General features: G+C 37.6%; 4 protein-coding genes across 6 annotated transcripts; 1 reads left to right on the top strand and 3 right to left on the bottom strand.

Annotated features, from left to right (window-relative positions):
• Positions 1-1390: 1390 nt before the first annotated feature.
• On the bottom strand, positions 1391-6113 carry LOC122036201 (mitochondrial substrate carrier family protein B-like). 2 transcript variants are annotated; one of them, XM_042595458.1, is made up of 7 exons: positions 5662-6113; positions 4742-4918; positions 4503-4652; positions 4023-4124; positions 3872-3942; positions 3719-3786; positions 1391-1964 (listed from the first exon to the last, which is right to left on the bottom strand). In XM_042595458.1, the coding sequence occupies exons 1-7, from the start codon at positions 5914-5916 to the stop codon at positions 1723-1725; spliced, it is 1065 nt and encodes a 354-aa protein (XP_042451392.1). In that variant the 5' UTR covers positions 5917-6113; the 3' UTR covers positions 1391-1722. The 2 variants fall into 2 exon arrangements, with proteins under 2 accessions (XP_042451392.1, XP_042451393.1); XM_042595459.1 differs by lacking the exon at positions 1391-1964 and adding an exon at positions 1983-2110.
• Positions 6114-6985: 872 nt separating this feature from the next.
• Positions 6986-9989, top strand: LOC122036202. Its single transcript, XM_042595460.1, has 6 exons — positions 6986-7422; positions 7646-7742; positions 7992-8167; positions 8247-8313; positions 8403-8463; positions 9712-9989. The coding sequence occupies exons 1-5, from the start codon at positions 7297-7299 to the stop codon at positions 8417-8419; spliced, it is 483 nt and encodes a 160-aa protein (XP_042451394.1). The 5' UTR covers positions 6986-7296; the 3' UTR covers positions 8420-8463; positions 9712-9989.
• A 338-nt stretch (positions 9990-10327) lies between these two features.
• On the bottom strand, positions 10328-15141 carry LOC122036174 (coronatine-insensitive protein homolog 1a-like). Of its 2 annotated transcripts, XM_042595422.1 has the most exons (4): positions 14376-15141; positions 11862-12348; positions 10970-11768; positions 10328-10792 (listed from the first exon to the last, which is right to left on the bottom strand). In XM_042595422.1, exons 1-3 carry the CDS (start codon positions 14852-14854, stop codon positions 10977-10979), a joined length of 1758 nt encoding a protein of 585 aa, XP_042451356.1. In that variant the 5' UTR covers positions 14855-15141; the 3' UTR covers positions 10328-10792; positions 10970-10976. The 2 variants fall into 2 exon arrangements, with proteins under 2 accessions (XP_042451356.1, XP_042451355.1); XM_042595421.1 differs by lacking the exon at positions 10328-10792 and having other exon boundaries at positions 10811-11768; positions 14376-15140.
• A 1594-nt stretch (positions 15142-16735) lies between these two features.
• On the bottom strand, positions 16736-21661 carry LOC122036192 (50S ribosomal protein L4, chloroplastic-like). The gene is made up of 2 exons (XM_042595450.1): positions 20794-21661; positions 16736-17149 (listed from the first exon to the last, which is right to left on the bottom strand). Exons 1-2 carry the CDS (start codon positions 21614-21616, stop codon positions 17139-17141), a joined length of 834 nt encoding a protein of 277 aa, XP_042451384.1. The 5' UTR covers positions 21617-21661; the 3' UTR covers positions 16736-17138.
• Between the last annotated feature and the right edge of the window lie 629 nt (positions 21662-22290).

Raw genomic sequence — 22290 nt, 5'->3', positions numbered from 1 at the left:
ATCGAGACTTTCTTGGGCACCACCTATCAACCACAATACTTTAATTAAAAATCGAGACTTTATCCACCGGCTGCGTCAAACTCTACCTACTCATTAGTCATCATTTTACTGCCTCAACCAATTCCGAATCTTTTTTTTTTTAGAAAATTAGTGAAATCGAGAGACTTTGGGACCAATGTTGACTCTAAATTTTGAAAATTTTAAAACTATAGTTTTTTTTTTTTTAAAAAAAAACGAATCTACCATACACTTCTGCAATTTTGCACAGTAAAACAATAGACATGGCATTTCAATAATTAATAGATAAAAATTATAAGAGGTGCGTAAAATAATAATTTCAAAACAATGTCGGTATTTCGAAAGACGGAAAAAGCTTTGAGGACAAAAATGAAAATTTCTCCAAATTCAATGATAATGTTTAATTAGGTAGCACGTAATTATCATACGAAGCAGCCGCCTTCCACTGCCACCTAAAGTCAGTGTTTTTAAAAATCATTCAAGTTTAAATAAAGATGTGATGGAGAAGGCATTCTATTATTAGGTTTCTTATAGCTTAGCTTGAACGGCACCTTCTCGAATAGTTAATTCAAAGTACTTTCATCTTAAAGCTTTCGGCAACCATATCTTAATCCTAAGCAAAACACTTAATCATATAGTTCGTTCCTGTATTCGGATGTGCTGCAGATACAGAGAAATTAGTTACTAACCGATCAGGGTTATGCAAACAGATATCGGTTGGCTCTTGCAATGTTAATTATGGCTTGCAAATATAGCTAGATATTTCATGTCTTTCATATACCAAACAGTCCATGTTTTCATACAGAGAGTATGGGATAATATAATCTATGTCATGCAGAAGAGGGTACTGGAAAATTTCTGCTTTTTTAGAACTAGTCACAAAAATATTTAAAATATTTGGTGGAGTTCAACACGTTACTTCCCAATTTATATTATCTTTATTCTTACTTATTACCATAAATGCAAGTCAAGCATTCAGATTCATATCTAATAAATTAAAACCAGTACTGGCTAATCAAGGTGACGACTGATAACAAAGAATGATATAGGTACACAATTATTCACCAATTAAAATCATGAATAAGCAAATTGAATCCCTATTATATTATATGAGTGTCGCCATGTGACCAACCAATTACAATGAACAAATTGTTAGGTATCTAACTTCACTGTTGAAACAAATCAATTGGTGATCACAAGGCCTCCAGAAGTTAAAGCAAAAGGGATACACCAGATCCACTATCTGATGCTATAGCGCGCCCAAAAACATGTCTTGAGCTCCATCCCTGGCTGTATTGAGGATAATACATGTAATTTTATCACTTGACACACAATTGCAGCAGAATCATCTTTCAGCTAAAAAATAAAAAAAGGACGGAGAACGTTGCCTGATTACTCAGTGCAATTGATGAATCAAAATTGTACATATCAACAAATAAAGAGGAGAACTCCATTTCTTTATAAGCCGTTCTGCATGGTACCAAGGCTTATGAAAACCCATGAAACTGTAATCAGTAACCTGACTTGTACTTGCACTTGAACAAAAAAATAATATATGTACATCAAAAACCTTCATGGCGTCAACAGCAAAACTCACCATCATGTGATGCCTTTGTGATGAAAACTATTTTATCTTGTACCAATGGAACTGAAAAAATGAGTCAGTAGCATCAGTGCCACAGGCATATGGCAATGTTCAGTGCATTATTCAGCTGTTGATCTCCTTGACAAGATCATTTTCAAAGTTTCATAGGTCATGAAAACAATTCCTACACTGGGTACAACTTTGAAGTACTCAGGCAGGATACCTCGATATAAACCTCGAATTCCTTCGATCCGAACTATATGCCTGAATGTCCCAATCAAGCCAGAAGTATAAACATGTGCCCTTCCACCTGCCCCTTCCAACTGCATTCTCCGTCTCACAAGATCCAGCGGAAATGTTGCTGCAGAAAAACATAAGGAAAGTGTGGCTAACAACCTGAATTCTTATTCTGTCCAAAGAACACAGTCACATGACATGAGGCACAAAGGTTCATGCATTCTCCTTCCTAAAAATGTACCGAGTGCAATGCATAAACAATGCTTGAAACTGCAAAGAATCATCAGCAAAACAATCATGAAATTAGCACATATTTCAAGTCAAGTTGCACTGTTCCATTGCATCAGTTCAGTGTTCGCACATAACACACTAGAACACCATGGGGGCACACAAATTTGTGCACTATATTATACAGAAGCAAATTCAACTAGGCAATTCTGCAAATTACTAGTAAGGGCATGACAGAATAATTGATTCTTAGACATCAACTCATTGAATTACTGACGCAAGATGAGCAGGGACTGTAGATCCCAGCAATCTCACGACAGTATGCCTTGATCAGTAATCTCATGAGGGAGGGAGGACCTCCAAAGTTTTAGTATCATTGATTGTAACCCATATGTATTGAATGAATTGAACAATATATGGATTCTTTATAGATACTATATTAGTCCAGTCTCATGAGACTCAGTGCAATATTTATCAGGTCTGCCAGAATTAGTAAAAAAACCAATAAATTATCATATAATCTAAAAAATTATTATTATTATTATTTTACTTGAAACACAAACATAACCCAATTCCACATATTGTGGGACCAACAAGATCTTATCTCGAGGTTCCTAAACTATAGGTAGAACATATTTTTACAATTTCACAACAAAAAATGGATGACGCAAATGGCAAGCTGTCAACACAAGCATCAAATATTGGACATTCTGCTCAAAACATCCACAAACAAATATCAGCTGGTTCACTTATGAATCTAATTTCTTTACATGAGCTATCTCTACTAAATGTCCATGCACTAACCACTTCTGTGACTTCATCAATTATAGCCCCCTCAAGAATTATTACAGTGGCTGTTTTCCTCAAAATACTGCTTATTTTGAAGCCGACTGGATTTCATATTAAGATTTACAGGTGAAAAATAAACAAACCAGTTCAAAGCTTGAACCTTTTCTTGGTTTGTGCCCAGACCTACTGCTATTTTATTTAGTTAACCTTTTCAAATAGAGTAGGTTTATTACCAAGGTGGTAAAAGCAAATATATAAGATAATTGAAACTATTGATCAAGAAAAATTTTGAATCATTAAATAAAATTCTCTTGTTCCTTCCTCTCCTTCTATTGCACAGCAAAATTGTCAATTGAGGCACACAGTTGTACTGCATGAAGAGGTATCAGAGTCAGCTTCATCACGTTTGAGGCATGAAGATGGTATTGTGTCAATTAACTTCATCACCCACTTCCACATTGTCTGACAATGTTGAACCAACTTAAAGGCAACATTTTTTCCTAATTATGCTGATCAAAATAAAGACCTAAGATAACTAAGAGGAAATATGACAGACACCCCAAACAACATGTTATATCAGAGTGATCCATAAAAAATAACCAAGCTGGAATTGTTAAGTATATACACATTTTCTCCCTGCACATTCTTTCTGTGACTTCCTTGAGACTAATAATTCACTTCCTCGAAACTAATAATTCTATATGCATGACACTTCTTAAGAACTAGCGGCTCATTTAGTTCACAGCAATCCTATAATTGATAGATTAGGAATCTAAATTGTGTTTTCCACAATAACTATTTTATGTCAAACAGATTAACCTCTATTTGGGTAGCATAATAATATGTTTGTTAGTAACATACCTGTAGATGACGCTATACCAGAAAGACTTCCACAAGCCAAGCTAACCAATACAGGAGAATCATGTGGCCTGATACATAAATAAATATTATAAAATAAAAAACATATTTTATATAGAAAGAAACCACCAGCACAAATCACAAAAAATGACTAACCTTTCAACTTGCCAGCAGGATCTCAAAGTTTCATAAACTGAAAAGCTAATTGCTATGCTAGGTCCAACACCCTGCAATCCAACAATGGCCATTAGGAATCCAGAACATAACTAAATTTTAATAACATTATAAAGGTTAATAGGAAATTAACCAATAATGTTGCTCCAATTCCCTTGTATAAGCCTCGCATGCCCTCATCTCTGCAGATTGTATACAAAGCATGTGACATGCCCCTGTAATACATAGTACGCGTCTGCAAATGATTAGGAGATATAAAATGTTATGAATCAACTAATCCTGCAATTACCTAATCAAACTATCATCACAGTCATAACTATACAGCTAAAATTAACAGTCAGAATCATAAATGAAAAATATCGTAAATTTAAATATAATACAATTACATCTACAACAACACAAATCCCGAAATTATATAAATGAAAGATTCAGTTTATAATTGAATTACAGTGAAATCAACAGATTATTATAATTCATTCCATTTTCACACCATCTATATGCTTTTAAATTTTGGATATGTCAAAGTTAAGAGCTTCAAATAAGATTTTGTTATCCATAAAGAGTAAAAGATAGAATACCGCTTGTTATTATATAAAAAAAAGTATGCTGTTACCTGAGCTGCAAGACGTGTCCTCACAAGATCCAATGGATATGTAGCTGACGCAGCTGTTATTCCAGCCAAACCACCAGCAAACAATCTTACACAAACATCTGCAGCAACATTATCTCTACGCTTATCTAACCCAGGAATCATTTGCAACAACTGCAAAAATAATTAATTTAGAGAATAGAAATACAAGACTGATGCTATAGAAAATTAACATACTATCTCTATTGAAATTTCCAACTTACACCCTTGTATCGCTCATAAGTATAAAAATTTAGAGAAGAATATGGTAAACGGTGAGCAATTGTCACCAAATTCCCTTTCCAAAATGCTCGAAGACCTTCTTCAGAAACAATTCGAGAAGCCTCCCTCCATATGCTTGCATTCTTCAGAGTGGCTACATCAGCGTGCATTCCTTGGACCTAAATGTGGCAACCCATAATAAAAGCCATGACATATAAAAAAGAAAATGAAGTGACAGCATCTTTGCACTCCAAATTAAAAATTGGAGTACACACATTGACTTTGTAAGTTAGATAATTATCTAAATAAATGCAAATTAATTCAAAGAATACACTATTTTTAAAAATCTAGTTGATATCATAGATCAATTACTTAATAGCTCGAACCAAATTCAGTGATACATGATAAAGGGAGAAAGTCATCGAATGGCTAAAATCTCTAAAACAGTATAAGCAACAAAAACAGATGCGCCTGCCAAACTCCCTTTTAGGATACCAAGTTGTGTTTTAAGCTTCCAAAGTGGTACTTGTGTTAATAATGCTCCTGATAAAACTTCAATGAAGCTCTGGATTAACTATATTTTTGCAATTCTTTATGCTGACAAGTATGTAGCGGCAACAAAATACAATTTCAATGTTATGAGTTCTCAGAGACAATGATTATTTATGCTAATCAATCTATTATAGGTGGAAAAATTGAAACGTCAGATTCCATTGTCGCCCCCCAAAACCCAGCTTATAATATATTCTATAAAGCTTCTTCGAATCCTAGAACAGAAAGTAATTAACGCCAAGTATTTGCGAGTTGCAGGAGGGTTCCAATAGAAGAAAATTCCAAGGATCAATAGACCATGAGAACGTAAAAAGAATGAAGAATAATTTCTTTCAATTCAAAGGCTAGAGGAGGCGAAGAATAAGGATACCTGGAAAAGAATAGTAAGGCGAGCAAGAGGAGCCGTACACGTCTTGCTGACAGCACCAGCGACGCCACCAGCTATAAGGTGCTCCGCCGTTCCGATCTGCGGCTGGTGCTGCAAGCGCTGCTTCGGTGTTTGGCTCTTCTGCTGCGTGGAGTACATTTGCTTCCCATCACCAACACCACCACCTCCGTGGCCAGACGAGAGAGCTCTCTGTCTGCTGTCCTCCACCACAACCCCCACCCGCGCGTCCGTATGCATCTCCCCCCACCTCGCGTGCGCGCCTCGAACCCCTAGAGCGAAGCCGGAAAGCTCCGGCGTGCATCGACAACCTCGCCTGGAAACGAGATTCGAAACCCTAAACGGGAAACCCTCGCTCACGTCGTCGCCTCTGCCGCAACGCCGAAATCTAATCAATTTTCTCGAGTATGTTCGTATTCTTCTTCGCCTTTTCTCGCTGTTTTTGACCTTTTTAACTAGACTTTCTCGACTGTTTCCATTTGCCCGTTGTTAACATCTCGGAGAGTGATGCGGAGTAGAACTGTGGGGCCCTTATCATTAACCAATAACAATTCTGGGTCCATCATTTTAAATGTTTTAATTAAATTAAATGATCAAATAAAGTAAAAGTAAATTGCATTTATTCAAAATGTTCAAATTTAAATATCTTACCAACAATAAAACAAATTAAATGGACACTGTATAAAGAATTTTATTACTGAAATGCATTATCTTTTTTTGCAATGCTTTCCTATACAATATTTTAAGAAATTGATCATGCAAATTAAAATATAATAATTTACGATTTTGCAAATACATAGATTTCATAAAATTTAAATAATCAAACCAAGTCAAAACTTTATTAAATTTAGATTTGAAATAATGTTAATCTATAGAACTAAAATTCAATAATAAATAACCTCTTGTGATTTCAATATTTTATTTTGGGAAAAAAAACTTTTTAGGGTTCTAAAAAAATAATCAAAGCAATTGGTTTTTTTTTCATTTAAATGTAATTTAATTTCAAAACACTGAGATTAATCATAGTGATATTAATTTCCTACTAATTTGAGAGAAGGTTCTGTATTTATATTTTAAAACTTATTAATTATTTTGAATATGGTTAAATTAGGAGTAGGTCTATTTTATTTAATTATATATTTTTAATATGATATTAATTTATTATGTTTTTATGGAATAATGACGTTTTATGGTAAGAGAATGGATATCTGATTTTTCATGGATATAAAAATGGAAATAAAAATTAAAAATGTGATGGAATAAGAATGAATATAATAAATAAGGACGGAGATCAAAAATATAAAATCGGATCACGATCGAAATCCATTCCTTTCTAATTAGTCATGGATAGATCGACATGGAAAGAGATCGGCAAAGATTTCCTCGCAGAGAGATTGAAGGATCGAGTAGGGTATTAATGCGGCCACCTGGGCGGCTTTGAGGCCGACACAGCGCCTGATCGAAGCAGCAGCAGTGCCGCCGCCATTGCATCTCCTTCCCCACTTCGCTTTAAAACCTTATCGGCTCTCTTCACGTGTTCCTCCCCTGTCTATTTATACCTCTGCTCGGTCGATCCGGAGGGGGCACGCATCGTAGCGACAATATTAGGGTGAAGATCGGATGGAAGGTGGAGGAAAGAAGCCGTCTTCATGGTCGGTCGCCGACGAGCTCTTCCCCGCGGGTAAGGATGTTGAGTCCTCCTCGTCGCCTGGCTACTTTAGCACCGTCTTCCCCCCTGCGTCCGCGGTACGTCAAGGTTTTCCCTTTTTGATTTCGTGGATTGATTGATTGATTGGTTGGTTGGGGGAGCGCGGAATTTGGATTAAATTTTAGGGTTTTGAAATTAGATTCTTGCATGTCGATCATTCGATGGTCGTGTCGCTTTCTCGTCATTTTGATTCCCTTTTCTCTGTCGTTGAATCTTCAAAATGTATTTTTTTTCCTTGTGACTTCCGAAATGGCGTTGTAGGTGGTGGGTAAAGATTCTTCACAGAGCGACTTGTACTGGACGTTGAGCAAGCCAAAGATGGATGGACAGGCTGGGAACGCTCAGGGCGTAGCACCAGGTCGTTGAATGAGTAGGCTTGTTCTAGTCCTTCATTTCAATTAGGGCTTTCGATCAGTTTAATTGAACTTTGTATCTTGGAACTGTTCAAGTAAAATCTTTGAGATCACACTATCATCTTCCTATCATTTAAGCGACGCTGAAGTCTTAATTCCATGACACAAGGTTTCATGAGGATTTGTTTGGTTCTGAATTTCTGATGGATTAGAATTTAGGTTGAAAGACGATTTATCAAATTATCCTTCTGTAGGTGGTAAATCTCAGAGCAATCCAGCTAAGAAACAAATGATGCGGAACAAAGATGGAGAACCTGTAGCTCCAAATCCATACGAAGAATCTGCCTATTTTAGCTCTTCTGTGCACTATGGTGGTCGTGATTTCTATGACAGTTCAGCATCCACTCAAGTTTCTGGATCACCAAAAACTGTAAGTGACGCACTAAATTGCAAAAATTAGGAAGGACAATGTTGTGACGACATGAATCTTTGCCTTTGAATTGTCTCAGTATAAAGATGGCAATGGGGAGAATCCAAATGACTCTGATGCTGCCAATCGTGGTGAATGGTGGCAAGGTATTCTTCAAGTGAATTGGCGTTGTCTTGAATCTCTTGCATTCAAAAATCCACTATTAAATTGGATTTCTGTTTAACTCATTTATCAGGTTCTCTGTACTATTAAAGTACCAACTCAATGAGTATGCTCTCACTCAATATTTAAAGAAGGTACTTTGAACTATGGGTTTTTCCTTCATCCATTTCCTTCTATTTGATACTTGCAAAATATTTGCCATCATTTTAGCTCATTACTATTTCTCATGTGCAAATGATCTGGAACAAAAATTAATTTATATTTTGATGTGATTTTATTCTTTTGTGTCTTCTATGCTTAGTTGTTACCACTACATCTGGACTGAGCTTTGTCGTTATATTGTTGACTATATTGTTTCAGACTGCAGAAGAAAGTGCTGCCCCTCCCTTAGTTTTGCCTTCTTTAAACATTACCCATGTTGTTCTCTGTCCTTTAGGTTTTTTTTTTCATGTTTTGAAAATGATTTCTACTTGTGAAAGTTAGTCAGGATTTTGACAAGATGCTAATTGGCGGCCTTCCTTTTTAATCAGGAGTTACTTTGGTTTATATATATATATATACACACACACTTGGGTTTGGTAATGTGTCTCAGTGAAGAATTAGTTGATAGCTAAATCCAGGCTGGGAGCAACGAGTGTGGTCGGCTTTGACTTCTTTAACCGCCTTAATCCATGCCTACAATAGGGAACTACTGCTATCATTCTATTATTGCTTGGAAGTATATCGCTTATCAGTTTATGTTATGTGGTGTACTATTCATACTTGTTATGGTAGCACATTGTTGTGTGAAGGGTTGAACCCCAATGGAACTTCTTGTGCTGTACTCTGAGAGAAAGCAAGGTTATTTAGCTGTGGGTATGGCTCAAGTTGGCTCATACCAACCTTTATCAAGGCTTTAGAAATATGGTTTGTGTATTGTGTGGGTCGCTTGAGAGAGGTTTTCTCTCTTCCTAGCTTCCTTCTAATGTTCAAGCACAAACTTTCACATGGTGAAGGAATAATATCTTCCTCTTCATACCAATTAGGGGGTACAGAAGGTTCCTTTCGTATCATTAGGGAGCCATCCATTCTCCTTTTAGTCAATTTAGAGTGTGATGCTGCTAATTTTAGATCAAAGGCAAAAGCAAATCAACCACACTGCATGCAAGGAGGAAGGTAATCTAAGTGATGGAAGCCAAAAATTATCTGTGAATCTGTCACTTGGAGGTTATCTCTGCTTGTCTCAAATTCAGAATCATGCATAAGTAGATAAGGTCTGAGTTAGAACCTTTATCACCATTATAATAATGGGACTTTTTTGAAGATATCTTGAGGTTTAGTACCTCCATACTGCTTTGGTTAATATCACATATTGTAATGTCTTGTACTCTTTATTGTGACAGATCTGTCAGAGAGTTGCTGCTGTTCATGTATCTAGTTCGCGACGGTAAAAATAATCCAGGAGTCTGTTCTTTGCCTCTTTTGGTTGTGGCAGTTTAGTTTAACAGGTAGCATGGGACTTGGTCGTTGAAGTATTTCATAGTCTTGTGAACTGTTTATCAAGTCTAGGCAGCAAACCTTCGCCTCCTGCTTTTATACCTGTGAGGTTGTAAGGTCGCTCAATATGTTTCCGTGACTCACTAATGAAAAAAAATTACTCTTCGTAATTGATAAGCATTTTAAAGGTTTCAGATATTTCTATACGAGTAGTTTTGTGGTTGATAATTATTTAACACTTGTATCAAATGACATTTTTAACCAATTGCCCCAATAGACCAGCTTTCTCTACATTGTTTGGTTACTAGGCTTAATCAAGATCACACCTCAAATCACACATCATGCCCTTGTGCATTAACTCCATTAACACTCGAGCATTCAATCTCTATGATTAGCTCATCAAGTTAAAAAGTTCGACAAGATGATAAAAGATGAATAGGCTCATCTCAGCGCCCTCGATATATATAAGATTCATATGCACTATGTAAAAATAGTCAAATTAAGCTCATCAAGTTAAAAGACATACAAGATTCATATGCACTAGTTAAAAATAGTCCTTACGAACTGAATGCGTATATGAGAACATATAGACATCTAAAATTCAATCATAAAAAGTAGTATTCATCCAACATCCATATGCACCCACTCTCATCCGTCCAAAATCTCATCACTCCTTCATACCCATCGTCTTTAGACGTCCACGCATTCGGTGCTTTCCCACCCGGTGCCATTAGATGGCATGGCAAGTAATCGCTTGCGCATGTATACAGCACGACATGCGCGCCGCCACAGCCCTTGCGAAGATGCCAAATCCAACCCACTAAGCCAGCAGCACGACCATGACTATGCTCTGAATCCATGTTCTGCTCCTGTGATCCTTTCCTCTTCTTCAAGGAAACTTGACCATTCATATGCGGACGATCAAACCGAACTTGTCCTTCGTTATGGAACTTACTAGTGTAAAGGTGGATGCAGTTGCATTTAATTCTTCGGATCAAACAAAAGTGAAGGTCAAAGAAAGTAGAACATCAGATTAACTACCCAAATTGTTATGCTGAGATGAGATGCATGTATTTCCCTCGCGACCAATACAAAGATCAAAGGGAAAGAGGGGGGAAATATGACAACTGAACAGAAACAAAAAATAAAAGCTTAAGTACGTACAATCAATTCATGCCAGGAGTGGGATCACAGATTCTGGGCAATCATTTCTCCGACCGACTAGGGAGTAGTAGGCAAGTATCTGCGCTTCTCCACGCCTATCTTCCACTTCATCGGAAGCAGTATCCTGGCTTGGAGGAATTAATTCTATATTCCAGAACCGATGTGCCATTGACAAAAAACTAGCGCCATTCTGAGATGCCCCGTACCCTTGCACCCACAAGTACCTCAAAGAAGGCAGTTGCTGAGCTGCAATAGCCAAAGCACGCTCGCTGAAACAACAGCTCCTTAGCTCAAGCTTTTGCAAGCGCGGGCATCCTCTCGAAAACCTCAGCAATCCGATGTCAGAATCACCAACATTGCCCATCAGTATCCAGCGGACATTGCCGCTGTACTCTCCAATATAAGCAAGACCTAAATCCGACAGTCCACCGGGTCTAAGGTAGAGAGCAAACCTCTTGAGCTTTGTGCAACCTCTGAGCAGAGACCGGACACCATTATCAAGCGGTAGATCTGTTATTTTCTTTTCTCTGTCAAGCAGAACAAGCCGGAAATCACAGAGGTTTTTGCTGAAAGTGCCGAGAGCTTCAAGGGCTGCATTTGTTATATCAGAGACATATACTGCCAAGTACTCTAGCTCAGGACATCCTTGAGCTAGCATGGATAGACCAACTTGTGTGACTCGACCCTGCTCGTCCTCCAGGCCTTGTTCATCATCACCTCGCTCAATTCTGAGTCTTTTCAGTTTCTTACATGTCTGGGCCACGACTTCTAACCCTCTATCTCCAATCACATCCCTAACCTGATATCAGTTAAGATTGTAAATTAGAGTTTTGGATAACGGACAAGTGCATGGGTGAATCACAATGAAAGATTATAGACAGACAGCCTTTACCTCTAGAACCTCTAAATTTGGACAGCGTTGGATCAGCTGACAGTGATCCTCAGTCTGGAGAAATGTATACTGCAAGTCCAGCTTCTTGAGCGAAGTAGCAAATGGAAATAATAAGTGCATTTCATTTGTACCCATATACATAAGGCCAACGCAACACAGCTTTGGAGGAAATCTAACTGTTTGATACATGTTGATCTCTCCAACCTGATCATTAAATGATCCCCCACCAAATTCTTCTAGTAACGTTGCTTCTTGGAAAAAATGGATTAGAAAAGAGATATCACATTCACTGATTTTCAAAGAAGATAATGATTTGCAATTCCTGGCAAGTAGCTCAAGGTCTTGCGGTGTAACTTTGAGTTCTGTCATGTAAAAGTTCAACGCCTCCAACACACAGTTGTTAAGAGCAAGAACTCGAATCCATCTATTGTCATTACTATTATTGTCAGCAATTGAGCTTTCTTCCAAGAATAATGTTGTCATGTTTCTGCATGTTACAAGTGAGAACCAGTATTCATGGATAGGCTGAAACAGATAAACTTATAGGAAAATCATTATAGGAGAGAGCAAATTAATCAAAGTTGTAGTGATTTGCATTGTAAAAGAAGCCTTGGATTCCTTTCACCAGATAATTAATCAAATTAGCTGTACCAAATGAAATATGCTTAGGTCTGCCAACTTTTTGTATATTTTGTTTGTTTAATTGTTACTTGTACATAGTGGCTAAATAATTACACTGATCTTTACAATCTACGAGTAGCAAACATTTGTACACCATGATTCCAACCCATTTGTAATTCCAAATATGACTGAAGAACAGTAACAAAAACATACACAACTATGCCATTGATTTTTAAGCAAGTCAAAATGTGTGACTTTGAATCAAATCCTCTTAACTTCCACAAAGAACATGCATTAAAGGGAATAGACATTATCGAAATTGAACCACTCGAGATCTTGGTACAAAATTGATAAAGTGAAAAAAAATTATTTCACCAATAGGTAAATCTCACATGGAGAAATTAAATTGAAAATTATATTATTGCAAAGATGATAAAAATAAAGGAGTTTTATTTTTTTTTTTATAGACTCAATTCTACAACAAATGTGAAGATAAATATTCTAAATAAAAATCTACTAATTTTAATTGGGATTATAATTATTCTTCTATATTACTAAAATAAAAAAATGCTAATTACCACACAATAAAAATTAAATCTTCAATTTATTATCTGCATGCCAATCTTGAATATTCCTCACATTGTTACCTTTCATTATGAATGCACCAATCTGAATTTATTTTCAATCTTGAATAATCTTCACCTTGTTACCTTTTGTAAGTCCTTGTGTTGATCTTATTTTAGTAATGATTTGAAGATACTAAATGATTTAAAACTCTCAATTCGAGAGGATTGATTTGGATGAATTACACCATTTCCTTGGAATTAAAGTTCTTAGATCCAAGTATGGAATTCTCATCGCTCAAAAGAGTTATGCAAAAGAGATTTAAAATATTTATATAGAATGGAGAATGCTTATTACAGGATTGAAATTGAAACAAACATTGAAGGGAAGTTGATTAACTCAATCATGTTTTAAAGTTTGGTTGGAAACTTATTATACTTAATAGACATTATGTGTGTTGTAAGTTTAGTAAGCATAGTTTTACCCAAAAAAACCATTCTCTAACCATTGGGAGGCAACAAAAAAGAATTCTTTGATATGTGAAAAGACTCTTGGCTATGATGCTTTCTATTAGGCAATGTGCCACTTAATATCGTTGTCTACCCTGTCACTGAGAAACTTTAGCTTAGTGTGAATTGTGTTTTTAATCTTGCAAGTGGAGCAATAGTATGATTCAAAAAACCAACCTACTATTGCACTCTCTATCATAGAAGCTAAATACAATTTTTTTAAGATATCATTTACTTTAGTTGCATAATATTTTGGAGAATCTCAAGCATGTTTAAGAAGGTTCAACAATCCTATTCTATGACAACATTTCAACAATTTTAATTTTGAAGGATTTAGTTCTTCATGGACAAACAAAATCTATCTGAATTTGACACGATTTCTTAAGGGAGCTTGTGAATGAAAGTGTTGTTCACGTTGAATATTACAGGACCAATGGACAAAAGGTTGACATCTTCACTAAACCATTTGGAGGGGCTCTTTTCACAACAAAAAAAAAAAAATTTGCAGCAAGTATAGGAATGAAGAGTACAGGAGGCATTATTGGATCCTTATACTAAATTGCTTTAGTCAAGAAGTTTTCATAAGTTCAAGTTTTTAGAATAAACAAAAAAAATAAGGTTAAATTTGTCCTTGGTGATATTTATTTTACAAAATACCATACCTTTAACCCTCAGTGAGAAAAAAAACAGTTCATTCAAAAAAAAAAAAAAACTCTCAGTGATAGCCAAAAAATTATATAGCAAGAAAAGATAGGCCAAAAGGAGCAAAGATTAAAAGAAGCAATTAAGAACAGTTCATTCAAGTGAAGTAAATGGTTACTTGCAAGAACGGGCAATGGTCATGAGGCCGTTTGTTGAGAATCCTGAGCACTTGTCAATCTTAATCGACTTGAGCTTGTCCCCTCTAGCCCTAACCAGCACATCAATGTTCTCGTCCTCAATGATCATACGGCGAAAGTGGACGGACTTGAGGCAACTAAGGGACTCGGCGAGGCCACGAACCCACGGACCAGCATAGCCACCCCACTCTTCTGGGATGAGGTTGAACATGGCAGCGCGGGGCTTGCCTTTGAGCTTTAGCGACTCCAGGTTGGGGAACCTACGGCGGAGCCGATCGGGGCTTGTGGAGTAACAGATGGCAATCGTCACCTGCTTCCGCGACCGGGCGTCGATGTTGTACCACCGCTGGCATACCAACGAGACCGCCTCCCTATCGAGCGGGTCGTCCATGTAACCCAGCACTAACTCCAACGCGGCGTCCGGAACCTCAAGCCTCATCTGGCAGTTCTTCGGCTCCATCCTTCTTCCAACCAGCACGTTGAAGACCCCCCTCTAAACCTACTTCCAGGTTAGCCTTATCGACCAGATCCGCGGCGGATTCCGACGCTTAACCAAACCCTAAACCATTCTTTCCAAGATTGGCGCCGGCAAAACCAAGAACCGAACTAGGAGGAGCGAGAGTGAGGTAGGTGAAGATGATGACGATCAAGAAAATCGCGATCGAGCTGAGCCGCGAGCCCTAATTTTAAGAGTTGTCGTCGCCGATGGACAGAGGGAAAAGCCCAAAAACGACAAAATGTTTCCATTCCTGACAAGAAAAACGAAGTGAATGTGAGTAATCATTCCGCTGTAAATTTCTTACAATTTTATTTTTACTTGCCAAATCCATAAGCTTAGCCATTCATAAACCGTTTGTAATATTTATATAATGCACAAATTTATATAAAATTAATCAAACGGTTACAACAATTTACAGAAATTACAGAATATAAACTATAAATAAAATAAAATTACATCTACACTTAATTTAAAATATAACTATATTCATTTGTATCACTTCTTTATATATTGTATTGTATTATTTTTAAATCATTAATTTTATTAGTTTTGGAATCACTTTTTAGATTTTATTATTTTATTAATTTTTACAAAATAAATGACTTAATCAAAATTAAAGATGCCTTATTAAAAAAATTAGAAAATAGTTCCTTTTTTTAACAACTAGCTTGGACGTAAATTTTTTAAACAATATTTTTATAAAACAACTACTTCAATATTATTTTAATCAATTGGAGACTTAAGCAGTTGATTAAAAATGAAATTCAATCAAATAGCTAGAATTCAATGATTATATTTGACCTTCTGAAAGACTAAAACAAGTATTAACAGATTGAGATGGCCAGATTAGAGTTATTGGAATGCATATTATCATGTAAACTTTTGGAGAGTTTTGAGCACTCAAGATTCTCACTCCATCAATGCTAAATTGTTTTAATTTAATCTTAGTAACTTTTTTTTAAAAAAAAAATTATTTATATCTCTAGGAAAAATGATATTATTTGGAAGCATTTCATTGTTTAGGATTGTAAGAGGCATTTTGGCCAACACTTTTTTCTCATTTATATCTCTATCCAATTCCTAACATTTTGGGCAAATTTACCTTTATTACTTTTAGCTTTCATTCTAGTTTCTTTATGATATTAAATATCAAATACAATTTTATTTGTATCACAAAATGTGAATAGACATGGAGCAGCCTTAAGTAATCCCTTTAACCGTTTAATCTAATTATTACTTCTTCTAACATTCAAACCTAATTATGACTTCTAATATAATATTCTTATGTTTGGTGGGTCAATCATATCACAACAACTAGGGTTCATGTTTTTTTAAGGATTCCATTGAATCCATCAAATTATTGCTCTCGGTGGTCCTAATTTCCAGCACTTATGATTCAAGTTTGATATATGATTTGTGTGTTGAATACATATCGTTTATTTTATTTACCTAAGTTTTGAGTGGTTGAATGTTTATTAGTAGGTTATTCATGGAAAGATATGTACAAATCCTAATTTTTTATTAAAAACTAAACAAATCAAACCGATTAAATAGATTTTCAACCAAATTAACTGAATCAATCGAATTTTAAAAACCAAAATAATCAAATTTTAATTTTATTTAATTAATTACATAATTTATTTAATTAATCATATTTTTTAAATAAAAATTAATTAAATTAATATTGTTTAACCAAATTGTTAATTTTAAAATAAAAACTGAACCAAATTAATTGAAAACCAAATTGAATTAAAAAAAAATAAAAACCAAACCCGGTTTGGTTACATTAATTCAGTTTTAGTGAATTTTTGCTCATCCCTAATTCCATGTGCACGTAAGAGCACAAACAAAATGAGGATCCTTAAAAATGAAGTTAAGCAGACAAATCATATCTTTTACATTCTAAAGGCAGATCAGACAAACAAATTTACAACATTGAAAAGTAAAGGACCAATTCTGGTATTCTATCGACTTCCATACACGAAGCAAAAATAACAACATTTGGACAGGAAATTCGATCGACCTTTACAGTTCAAAAGTATCAGTTAAACCTCCATAAGAATACGATGCTGCAATCTAGAGATCACAGGATCATCAGATACATCTGACAAAATGGACTCAAGAAACAATCATTGGATCTGCTTCATCAGCATATATTTGACGCGAGGCAAAATTTAAGTTCCAAATGTGAATGTAACGGGTCTGCTTACTGTGCTTCATGATACCAAAGTTAATTAATATCATTTTAGTTATCTCCTGAAAACCACCAAAAAAAGAGTCAGAAGATGATTGTTAGCCATCATATATTATTTCTGGAAGCCATATTTGTTGTATGGCTTTCTCAAAATTCCTGGATTTAATAAACAAACTCCCTCTTATTCCTACCCTAAAAATTCTCTCCGATTTAACAAAATGGGATTTGAAAGAAGACAGAGATGCTATATAAAAGCTCAACAACATTCAAGAAATAATAGTAGTATACTTGTTCTCTCATAAGCCGAACCTAATACATTAGAATCTGATCATTGTTTCAAACTGTTTATTTGCTTTACTTATTTTCAAATTTTTTAGTCTTGGGAAACAAAACATCTTAACATTGACCTCTCCAGATGATCCATCATCCGATTATTCATGTGCGTGCCATCTACATAATCTTCAAAATGCCTAGTCATTTCAGAGACGCAAAATTTGGGACCTATGCGCCTGCATCTCCATAACTAGGACAGGAGAAATGTATTTTTGATTGTTTGTAGGCCATAGTGTTGTTGGAAGTGCATTATTGTTTTACTATGTTTAGAATATTGATTCAAAAAATTAGTAATTTTTTCTTTGTTAAATTTGTGAAGCTCAGTAGGAGAAAATGCCTTTACTAGGCATCGGTTGGTTCAATATCTTGCCGCCATAAAAATATAAATTGGGTAAAATAGGTTTGCAGCTTAGATTTTTAAACTAATTTACAGCCCAGTATCTGCTAGAACATGAATCATGGATCACTTTTGAATCTTATTAAGAAATTTCTACCCTCCATCAAATTCAAGTTATATCACCACGCTAACATTCCATGTGTGTTTGTGTGTCTCTGACTAGGCTTCAACAATATTCTGTTTTACGGAAATTCATGTAACTTCACATGCAAGTAATTATGAAAACAGCATAAGGTATAGGATAAATATTACACTGATGAGGCCAATTTAGAAGATGAAGGCATTACTGAGACCGTAGTTCCAAGCCGTCGCACTATATTATGAGCGTTGGACAAAGATAACTATGTTTGGGGTGAGAACATGTTGAAGATTCTAGTGAGAAGGCTGCAGACAATATACCCTTTAAAGGAAAAGGAGAGAAACGACCATCCCAGGTCGCAGATACTTCCATTTGCCTATGATCGTGTGGAACAATATTTCAAAAGGAATGTGCAGAAGCTAGTGAGTCCGCCCCCATAGCCCCATATGGACAAGTACAAAGAACACCATGGACCATTGTGAGCTTGTCTATGCAGTCCTACCGGCTATGGGCATGGAGCTCTATGGCTTTAACATGACCTCTCATTCCTAACATCTTGCTACGTTGAATCAAGATGACGTTCATTCCATCCTAGAAACACTAGTTGTTTGGTGCAATGCCCCTGAATAGAAGTACATCATAGAACATCACACTTGCCCAGGTTAAATTATAGGCATGGAACTACCTAACTTCAACAACAAAACTCATGTATGTTTCCAATTTTCACTTGTTATTTATTTTGATAATCAAAGAAAAATGTATTAAAATAGTACAAAAGTTATCAGGCATGACTAGGATGAAGTTGAGTTTCCCTGAGAAGTCCTTGGAAAAGTATTAAGAAATGAAACTGTGCTATATTAGGAGATGCAATAAGAGTCTTATGTGTTGGTGCAACATCCCTCAGGTCAAGGTTGACCTGGTTGACCAAGCTTTGAGTCTTGGTTTGGGTTTCGATGTTTGACAATGCAAAGCTGATTGAAGAAGAGTCAAGTAGGTCAAGGATGACCGGATACTTGACTGGGAAGTCCTAACTGGGGTGCTAGGCAGAAGGAAAGACCTAGTGAGTGAAACTAGGTGAAAGTCCTGGTGAGTGAAGCCAGGCAGAAGAAAATCCTAGTGAGTGAAACTAGATGAAAGTCCTGGTGAGTGAAGCCAGGCAGAAGAAAATCCTGGTGAGTGAAGCCAGGTGAAAATCCTAGTGAGTGAAGCTAGGTGAAAGACCTGGTGAGTGAAGCCAGGTGAAAATCCTAGTGAGTGAACCTAGGTGAAAGACCTGGTAAGTGAAGCCAGGCACGGGGAAATCCAGATGGGTCAAGATTGACCAGACATCTGGTGGAAGTCCAAGTAGGTCAAGGGAGTGACCGAATACTTGGCACGAAGAGAAAAGTCCAAGTGGGTCAAAGGGATTGACCGGACACTTGGTGGGGAGTCCTGGCAGGTCAAGGGAGTGACCAGATACTAGGCATGATATACCAACAGGTCAAGGTTGACCGAATGTTGGTTTGAGAGGCTTGGGACTTGGTTTTGGTCAAAAACCAAGAGCTGGATCGATCAGTGGATCGATCCAGGCTTTTCCCAGCAAACAGAAAGCCTCTGAATCGATCAGTGGATCGATCCAGGTCTTTCCCAGCGAACAGAGAGCCTCTGGATCGATCCAGAGGTCCCAATCGATCAGCCGATCGATTGGGACACTGCTGGTTCGCGCGATAAGCACTAGATCGATCCGTGGATTGATCCAGGCGTTTTCCCAGAGCACAGAGGCGCTCTGGATCGATCCGTGGATCGATCCAAAGCCTCCCCGATCGATTGGGAACTTTCGAATCGATCGGGATCCGACCGTTGCGTCGTATTTGAGCTGCAGGCGTGCGATGGCTGCGGTAGAGTTTTTCACAATCTCATCTCAGATCTTCACCAGCGACTCCACAGAGCTCTCCACGCCAGTTCTTGAAGTTCTTGGAGGTTCTCCCAAGTCAAGAGGCGGATCTATTGCAAGAGGAAGAAAGCTAGGGTTAGGGTTTCTTGTACTCATTATAAGCTTTGTGCTTGTATTTTGTATCCTTTCCCCTTCCTCTTGTAGTGTGAACTTGTAGGACTTCTCCGCCTTCGGTAGTTACCGAAAAGGAGTGTTTACATAGTGGAGGGTGCGTGAGTAGGTGTGGATCCTTGGACTAGTCACCTCTTGTGAGGTGGATACCAAGTAAACCAACCTTGTTAGCGTTGTGTGGTTTGTTTCTTGTATTTCCGCTGCGCATCTTTGAAGAAACAAGCAACGACAAGCACCTAGCACGCGAAGAGCTATTCCCCCCCCCCTCCCCCCTCTAGCTACTTTTCGGTCCCAACATTATGGAGTTAGGATTTAGCTTTTGGTCGATTCCCTCTGTCTCTCCTCAGGTATTCTATTAGTTTTAAAATTTTATGAATAACGTCCACTTAATAATATGCATCATGATATGTAGAAAGATGTTTAATCTATTGTAAAGTGTCCCAGTTTTCATTCACTTATATTATCCTCCTGTCAGTGCATGAAAAAACCTTTGATTTTATTCTAAGATATTAATTGACAATTGGATGAAATATAGAATTATAACCTGGAATATCATTTGAAATACTATCAAATGTTTCACCATAGAAAAAAGTATAATACTGTTCATCTTTAATGTCAATTCCTGCCAAAAGGTAAGGACTTTTTGAGAGTGAAACTAAGCAATCATGACAACCATTTTTGTTGCAAGCTACTTCCACAATGAATAAGAATACCTACTATTTACTTCCTTATCCTAACATTGCAGCCAATAAATTTTGATGTGCGAGCTATAAACAAGCAATTAGCTCTGGCTATCAACAGGTAATTAAATGATTTCGCAGGAGACAGAAATAAACCATCTTAAGAAACTAACCTTGAGCATCCTCCTCTTCTTCCTCCTCTCCTTCGTCCTCCTCTTGGGTGGTTTCCCCATAAGTCGAGTTGAGATACTCCACAGCTGATTTTGTGAGTACCAATTTCTCGGAGTCAAGAATATCGAATAGGTTCAGCATTCTGGGAGTTAGCAGTTTGATGGTCCCTAGGTTCCTGCAGGAGAGCAGGACATTATCCGACACTTCCGTCATCAGGAACATGGCTTTCCTCTTGGGGTCGAGCCCCCACCTCCGTAAGGCCGCCACGAAATCCTTAGTTTTTGGCCCCGTCTCAAATTCCTGCTCGAAGTCCTCCACCACGAAGGCATCAGAAGCCGCGGCCGCGCTGGCGAGAGCGGTCGACAGTGCGAGGCGTTTCTCCTTCCGGTTGATTTTGACGCTCCAGTCGCGGGGCTTGGGGCCGAACACGACGCCGCCTCCGGGGCGAAGCGGAGTGCGCTGCGATCCACGGCGGGCACGGCCGGTCTTCTTCTGCGGGTAAGGCTTCTTCCCGCCGCCTCTGACCTCTCCGCGGGTGAGTGTGGAAGCCGTGCCTCGGCGCTGGTTCTGCTGCTCAGTGACAAGACCGCGGTGGACGATGGCTCGGGAGGTTTCTGCGGGGGCGGACTTGAGGGAGAGGGGGACCTCGCCTACCTTGTTGCCGGAGAAGGAGAGCACGGGGAGGGCGGCGACGTCGCAGCGGACGGCGAGGCGGAGGTGCTTGGTGAGAGAGAGATTGGGAAAGGGGTGAGATCTGGAGGCGGAGAGCGGGGAAGTGAGGAAGGAGGAGGAGAGGGAAGGAGTTGCCGCACAGGTGATCGGCATTTTGCTCAGCCGAGTTGAGAAAGAAGCGAACAAGGTGATATCTGTCTATCCGGCTATCCACTTATCCATTCAAGCGGGCCATTTTCTGGGCCTGAATCGGGCCGATAGCCATTTTGACGGCCCGTTGTTTAGACGGATCATGGGCCACGGTTTCTTCCGGTTTTTAGGCTTTCAATTTTTCTTTTTATATATCTTCGAGGGGGACGGCATCCTCCATCTAATAAATTTATAAGCGCAAATGGCTCCTTGTTAAACAGGAACGTTCTAAATTTTTATTCCATTCGAGTAAAATATGTTATAGTACTAATTCAAATTTTAACCTGTAAGTTTTTTAAAATTAATTTTATTTTAATTAATAAAGTTAAGTTAAGTTTTACGTGTTTGATATCTTGTATTTAAGTATGTAGAAATTTAGAAATACAATAAGTCAAACGGAAGATGCAGTGAGTGACAAGGATGACGCATGAAGGGAGTCGATAAGTTTGGTGCATATGAAAGACGAGGAGTTACGGAAAAGTACATTGATAGAGTGGGAAGGATATGCATGGAACATCCTAGGGACGAGAAGCTAAGAGATAGTTTGTTCAAGGAGAAAGTTGAAATTGAGTTCGGTTAAGTTCAACTCGAGACATCTCGAATCATCATCTAGGCAAGTGAGATTAAGAATGGTCAAT

The sequence above is a fragment of the Zingiber officinale genome, unplaced genomic scaffold, assembly GCF_018446385.1.
Source record: "Zingiber officinale cultivar Zhangliang unplaced genomic scaffold, Zo_v1.1 ctg134, whole genome shotgun sequence".
Taxonomy (NCBI): Eukaryota; Viridiplantae; Streptophyta; class Magnoliopsida; order Zingiberales; family Zingiberaceae; genus Zingiber; species Zingiber officinale.
This window is presented reverse-complemented; position numbering and strand designations above follow the sequence as displayed.

What these genes read in the sequence shown, in the direction of transcription:
- LOC122036201 (XM_042595458.1), bottom strand. Translation starts at nt 5,916, where the DNA reads ATGCATACGGACGCGCGGGTGGGGGTTGTGGTGGAGGACAGCAGACAG. An exon ending in CTTATGAGCGATACAAGGGT is followed by an intron (nt 4,653 to 4,741) that starts GTAAGTTGGAAA and finishes TTATTTTTGCAG; the next exon opens with TTGTTGCAAATGATTCCTGG. An exon ending in TGGTATAGCGTCATCTACAG is followed by an intron (nt 1,965 to 3,718) that starts GTATGTTACTAA and finishes GTTTTTCTGCAG; the next exon opens with CAACATTTCCGCTGGATCTT.
- LOC122036202 (XM_042595460.1), top strand. Translation starts at nt 7,297, where the DNA reads ATGGAAGGTGGAGGAAAGAAGCCGTCTTCATGGTCGGTCGCCGACGAG. An exon ending in TCTTCCCCCCTGCGTCCGCG is followed by an intron (nt 7,423 to 7,645) that starts GTACGTCAAGGT and finishes ATGGCGTTGTAG; the next exon opens with GTGGTGGGTAAAGATTCTTC. An exon ending in TTTCTGGATCACCAAAAACT is followed by an intron (nt 8,168 to 8,246) that starts GTAAGTGACGCA and finishes GAATTGTCTCAG; the next exon opens with TATAAAGATGGCAATGGGGA.
- LOC122036174 (XM_042595422.1), bottom strand. Translation starts at nt 14,854, where the DNA reads ATGGAGCCGAAGAACTGCCAGATGAGGCTTGAGGTTCCGGACGCCGCG. An exon ending in ACCATTGCCCGTTCTTGCAA is followed by an intron (nt 12,349 to 14,375) that starts GTAACCATTTAC and finishes TGTAACATGCAG; the next exon opens with AAACATGACAACATTATTCT. An exon ending in CAAATTTAGAGGTTCTAGAG is followed by an intron (nt 11,769 to 11,861) that starts GTAAAGGCTGTC and finishes AACTGATATCAG; the next exon opens with GTTAGGGATGTGATTGGAGA.
- LOC122036192 (XM_042595450.1), bottom strand. Translation starts at nt 21,616, where the DNA reads ATGCCGATCACCTGTGCGGCAACTCCTTCCCTCTCCTCCTCCTTCCTC.